This window comes from Myotis davidii, unplaced genomic scaffold (assembly GCF_000327345.1).
Source record: "Myotis davidii unplaced genomic scaffold, ASM32734v1 scaffold543, whole genome shotgun sequence".
NCBI classification, from domain to species: Eukaryota; Metazoa; Chordata; class Mammalia; order Chiroptera; family Vespertilionidae; genus Myotis; species Myotis davidii.
In genome coordinates this window covers 122,398-128,011 of record NW_006294117.1, presented here as the reverse complement: position 1 = coordinate 128,011, position 5,614 = coordinate 122,398, and the positions used below count along the sequence as shown (strand labels likewise).

Below are 5,614 nucleotides of genomic sequence, written 5' to 3'. Positions count from 1 at the left end.
GGCGGGGCCGGGCGGGAAGGCAGGTCTAATGGGTGGGATGAGAGCTGCCAATCCCGGACTGGGAGAAGATGAGGTGGGACTGGTGGCCAGATTATTCTGAGGGGTCCCTCTGGGCCAGATCCCCTGGGCCACAGTGTAGCGGGGCTGGATGGAGACCACACAGGGGCTTGGATCACCCAGGGTCGTGGCAGTGCATCGTGGCTGGGTTTGGAGAAGGCCTGCTGTGCCTCATGCGCACCCCGATCTCCCTCCCCAGTTCCAGGTGACCGTTTATAACCCTTTGGGGCGGAAAGTAAACTGGATGGTGCGGCTCCCAGTCAGCAAACACGTGTTCCTTGTGAAGGATCCCAGTGGTGCAGTTGTGCCCAGCAATGTGAGCTCATTTAATGACTATTCCTCCCATGGACCCCCTCCTCCAATGACTCCCTCCCTCATGGCATTCTCCCTCCCCCCATGGACCACTCCCACGCTTGGATCCCGGGCCTCCTTGGATACTTGTCTTCATGGATACCTGCCCGTCCATGAGTACCTCCCGCCCAGTACTTTCCCTTCCTCCTCTGAATCTGCCCCCTCTGCCCCGTAATATCAAATCTCCTGGGAACATTCCTCCCTGTATCTCCCTCTTTGTAATATCTCTCCATGAAATATTTTTTTTAAAAAAAAATACGTTTCTATTGATTTCAGACAGGAAGGGAGAGAGAGGGAGAGATAGAAACATCAGCGATGAGAGAGAATCATTGATTGGCTGCCTCCTGCACGCCTCCTACTGGGGATCTAGCCTACACCCCAGGCCTGTGCTCTTGACTGGAATGGAACCCTGGATCCTTCAGTCTGCAGGCCCGACGCTCTATCCGCTGAGCCAAACTGGTTGGGGCTGAAATATTTTTCTATTTATGGATATTCCTCTCATCCTGAGAGGCCTCTTCCCACGAACCTCTTCCTCCCCCAGGAATCTTGTTTTTCCCTCACTCCTCTGCCTCAAAGATCCCTTCCCCCACGTACTCCCCCTTCCTACAGTCTCTCTACCCTCCCTATGGGTTGTTTTCTATCTACTGAATCTTCTCTTCAATCTTTTTATTTTTAATTTTTATTGATTTCAGAGAGGAAGGAAGAGGGAGAAAGAGAGAGAAACATCCATGATGAGAGAGAATCATGGATCGACTGCCTCATGCAAGTCCCTCACTGGGATGGAGCCCACAACTCGGGCATGTGCCCTTGACCAGAATCAAACCTGGGACCTTTCAGTTCGCAGGCTCTATCCACTGAGCCAAACTGGCTAGGACTTCTTTGCAATCTTGAACCCCACTCATTATCCCACCCAACACCTACATTTCTTCTCCCTGTCCTGGGACTCCTTCCCCTTCTGGAGTGTGACCCCTCCCTGTACATACGCCTCCATATGTGTACCCACAGCCTCTTGACTCAGGTTCCCTTCTCCTGTCCTCAGGTGGTGACAATGCCCAACTCAGACATACAGGAGCTACTTTTCTCAGCCTCAGTGCCTGCCCTCGGCTTCAGCACCTACTCAGTAACCCAGGTACCTGGCAGGAGCCCACGGGCTGACCGCCCTCAGCCCAGATTCCAGAAGCCCTTATCTTGGATCAAGTCCTCATCTCGGGTCAAGCCCTCGTCCCGTGTCTTGACCATCCAAAATGAGGTGAGAACCCATTCAGATCCCCTTCTCTGCCCCAGCGACAAGTTTGAGATGTCACAGTGAGCTGACCTCTGGGTCAGCAGGTCTTGGGTTCGTGGTCTAATGTCACCACCCACCATTGTGTGTCCTTGAGTGAGTGACTGCCTTCCTTTGAGTTTCAACGTTCTCTCCCGGGGCTGTTTTGAGGGACTGGTGTGATTATGGTGGCACTTGACAGATGACAGTCAGAGCTGATGGTGGTAGGGGCCTGCAGATTAAGTGAAGCCCTCTTGGAGGACATTTTGGGGGAAGAGGAACCCAGGCAGGCAGTGAGCAGCAGCCAAAAGCGCTAAAATAAATTAAAATTTATAAATTTCTTTTTTTGTGTGTTAATCTTCACCTGAAGATATTTTTTTCTCCGATTGATTTTAGAGAGAGTGGAAGGGAGGGGGAGAGACAGAGAGACACATTGATTGTTGCCTCCCCCATGTGCCCAGGCCCAGGGATCCAGCCTGCAACTGATGCATGTGCCCTTTACTGGAATCTAACCTGTGACCCTTTGGTCTGAAACAAGACCTGGAGACTAGGAATTGGTCAGCAGCATTCACTAGTCCAGGAAGGCCTTGGAGATGGTCAGAAGAGGGCAGACTGATGATAAGGCAGAAGGTGGAGCTGTTAGGATTTGCCAGTAGGGTCAAGAGTGAAGAGTGAGCAAGAGAGAGGAGGGGAGAGTGACTCTAGGGTTTTCTCCTGAGTCCCAGGAAGGAGGAAATTGCCGTTGGCTGAAGGGATGGTCATTAACATCTGTCCACCCTCTTCTGCCCAGTACATCTCGGCCAGCTTTGACCCTGACACGGGGCTGTTGGTGGAGATGAAGAACCTGGAGCAGGACCTCCGGCTGCCTGTTCGCCAAGCCTTCTACTGGTGAGGGTTGACCACCGGGCCAGGGTGGGGCTGGGAGGAGAGCGGGGGTCTCTTACCTGACACTTACCTTTCCCGGCCCCAGGTACAACGCCAGTACAGGAAACAATCTAAGCTCCCAGGCCTCCGGTGCCTACATCTTCAGACCCAGCGGACAGACACCTCTGTTCATCAGCCGTTGGGCTCAAACCCGCCTGGTGAAGGTCCGGGGCCTGGAATGATGAGTGGGCATTTGGGTTGTGTGTGTGTGTGCGTGCGTGCAGCCTGGGAGGGTGGTATGCAATGTGTTGGGTGGGAGTGGGGAAAGGGGACGGATGTGTGTGTTCATCAGATCAGAGGGCTAAGACCGAGGGGAAGATGGGAAATCCTTCCACAGGGCTGGTATTCATCACCTTTTTTTTGTTTTAAATTTTTAATTTCTTTATTGGTTAAGCCTATGTGCTTTGATATGCCCTCTGATTGGTTACTATCTCCTTCTGATTTGGTCACTATAGCAACTCTAGAGGGCAAAGGTCAAGCCTCACATGGGACAGGTGGGGCTCTCCTCCTTTTCCTCCCTTATTGTTTCCCTATTCCCTCTGGGCTTGCTTCTCTTTTTTTTTAATTTCTTTATTGGTTAAGGTATTACAAATGTGTCCTCATCCCCCAATTAACCCCCAACTCCCCCACCCCCCTGCACTCATGCTCTCATCAGCTTTTATGTTGTGGCATACCAAGGCATTCGCATCTGCTGCGGGGGTCAGTAGGAGACTTAGCTTTTGAAGCTGGGTGTGGAGTGAATGGGGAGAAATAGGTTGAGTATCTTGAAGAGTTCACCAAAAATCTGTGCTAGGACAGGATTATATTTGGGGTGGATATTGGAGAGTTCACACTTGGATAGGGCTTGGGTGGTTCTCACCAGGTGGGTAGCTCAGCATGCATCTGGTCGGGAACAGGGGCTCCTGCTTGTGGGGTTTTCCGGGGCTTCTTGTGGACACTTCCCGTTAGGATGGGAATGGGGCAGGTAATAGTAAGACTCACCTTTGACGGGAAGGTCTGCATACCTGGGTTAGGATATAGTTTTACTGCTGTAACAGAATGACCCAAATTAACTGCTTAAAACAAGGCAGGGTCTTTCCATGGAACAGAAAGTCTGGCTGGGTGGGGTAGTTCCACGGTCCTCCAGGCCCCTCCTATTTCATTGCTCTGCCTTCCTCAGCATTCAGCTTCTACCTCATAACCCAAGATGGCTGCTCAAGCTCCAGCCATTACATTTGCATTTGAGCTTGTGGGAGGGGCAAGAAATGTTGTTCACACCACTTTAATCACTTTGCATTGGGCAGACCACAGCTACTGATAGCCTCAGGGAAGGCTGGACCACACAGTCTTTATTGTAGGTAGCCACATGCCCAGCTAGAATCTGTTCTAAGGAGGAGGATGGGGTAGCAAGCGGGAATTATGTGGCATTGACTGTGGCGGGAATTATGGGCCTCAGCCTAGGCAGATGAGGCAGATAGGTTGTGTTCTCATGCTCTTAGTGGGGTTGACCCTGATGTAGGCCTTTGTGAGGTTCACGGCAGGGGTGGGCATTTGTGGGGTTCACCTCCGCTCCGGTGCAAGCTCACACTTGCCCAATGTGCCTGCAGACGGCCTTGGTGCAGGAGGTGCACCAGAACTTCTCAGCCTGGTGTTCCCAGGTGGTTCGCCTGTACCCGGGACAGCGGCACCTGGAGCTGGAGTGGACGGTGGGACCAATACCCGTGGGGTGAGTGGCACAGACTGGGCTTCTGGGGTCGGGGCCAGGGCAGAGTGATGGTAGGCCTGGCTCACAGTTTTCCTATTCCATTGGGTCTAGTGATGACTGGGGGAAGGAAGTCATCAGTCGTTTTGACACTGCGCTGGAGACAAAGGGACTCTTCTATACCGACAGCAATGGCCGGGAGATCCTGGAGAGGAGGTGGGGTGACTGGGGGCACCCAGGAGGACTGTGGTGTGTGGGGCCCATGGGTGATGGTGGCATCTGCCGATCCTATGAGTGTGGGTGGGAGAGTATGAAGGGGGGGTGAGGAGTGGGTGAGCCTGGGAAAGGGAGTTGGGGAAGGGAGCCAGAACCCAGGTCTGACCGACCACACCCTACCCTTTCCCTCCCCCAGGCGGGATTATCGTCCCACCTGGAAGCTGAACCAGACGGAACCAGTGGCCGGAAACTACTATCCAGTCAACACCCGCATTTACATTACGGTACCCCCTCCCCTATCCTGCTCCCCACCTTTTCCAGACCCTCTTCTACACAGTGGTGTCACCCCTCATTTTTAGCATCTCCCAGCTGCCGTTGGCCGTGCCCACCATGCCCTGTGCTGCCTGCCTGGGGCCCGGCCTGACTGGCAGTGTCCTCCCTCACTCTCATCCCTTGCCCTCAGGATGGGAACATGCAGCTGACAGTGCTGACCGACCGCTCCCAGGGGGGCAGCAGCCTGAGCGATGGCTCCATAGAGCTCATGGTGAGTGGTCTGAGCCAGGCTTCTCCCACCAGTGCCAGCCCCTGCTGGACCGGGAAGCCAGGTTCTCTTCTAGTTTTCTGCTGGTTGCACCCTTCTGTTTGGGGTCCCCCAAGCTGTGACCTCCATTCCTATGTAAGAAGTTTACTTCATGCTTTTTTTTTGAGGGTGAGGTTGAGGGGGAGGGTTAGGGTGAGCTGCCCCATACTTTTTATTCAATCCTCACTCAGGCGCCCCCTCCAATTTCTGACCTGCCCTACCCAGGCTTCCTTTAGGTCTCTTCCTCCCTCTCTTCTGGTGGGTAGGATCCCCACATCTGCTGGGGTCCTCTATAGCATACCTTCATTCTCATCTGATCACCCCAATGTTCAATTTATCTGGAAGTCCCCACCATTTCTGGCCCTGAAATTGGCCAGAGGGGCCTTCGCTTCTTTTGGCCACTTTCCTCGCAGGTGCACCGAAGGCTGCTGAGAGACGACGATCGCGGAGTTGGGGAGCCACTGCTAGAGACATCGGAGTCAGGGTTGTGGGTCCGAGGGCGGCACCTCGTGCTGCTGGACAAGGCCCGGACCGCGGCCGTAGG

At 53.7% G+C, this 5,614-nt stretch overlaps 1 protein-coding gene across 1 annotated transcript in view; it reads left to right on the top strand.

Moving 5' to 3' along the window:
• Positions 1-5,614, top strand: part of MAN2B1 (mannosidase alpha class 2B member 1) — a gene marked incomplete at its 5' end in the record, with an annotated part of 34,231 nt that overhangs the window by 27,112 nt on the left and 1,505 nt on the right. The window contains 9 exons of the mRNA XM_006768221.2: positions 229-373; positions 1,448-1,657; positions 2,460-2,557; positions 2,640-2,757; positions 4,180-4,298; positions 4,389-4,490; positions 4,687-4,774; positions 4,954-5,034; positions 5,484-5,609. Coding sequence (XP_006768284.1) covers positions 229-373; positions 1,448-1,657; positions 2,460-2,557; positions 2,640-2,757; positions 4,180-4,298; positions 4,389-4,490; positions 4,687-4,774; positions 4,954-5,034; positions 5,484-5,609 — 1,087 coding nt within the window. The remainder of the gene's footprint in view (positions 1-228; positions 374-1,447; positions 1,658-2,459; positions 2,558-2,639; positions 2,758-4,179; positions 4,299-4,388; positions 4,491-4,686; positions 4,775-4,953; positions 5,035-5,483; positions 5,610-5,614) is intronic.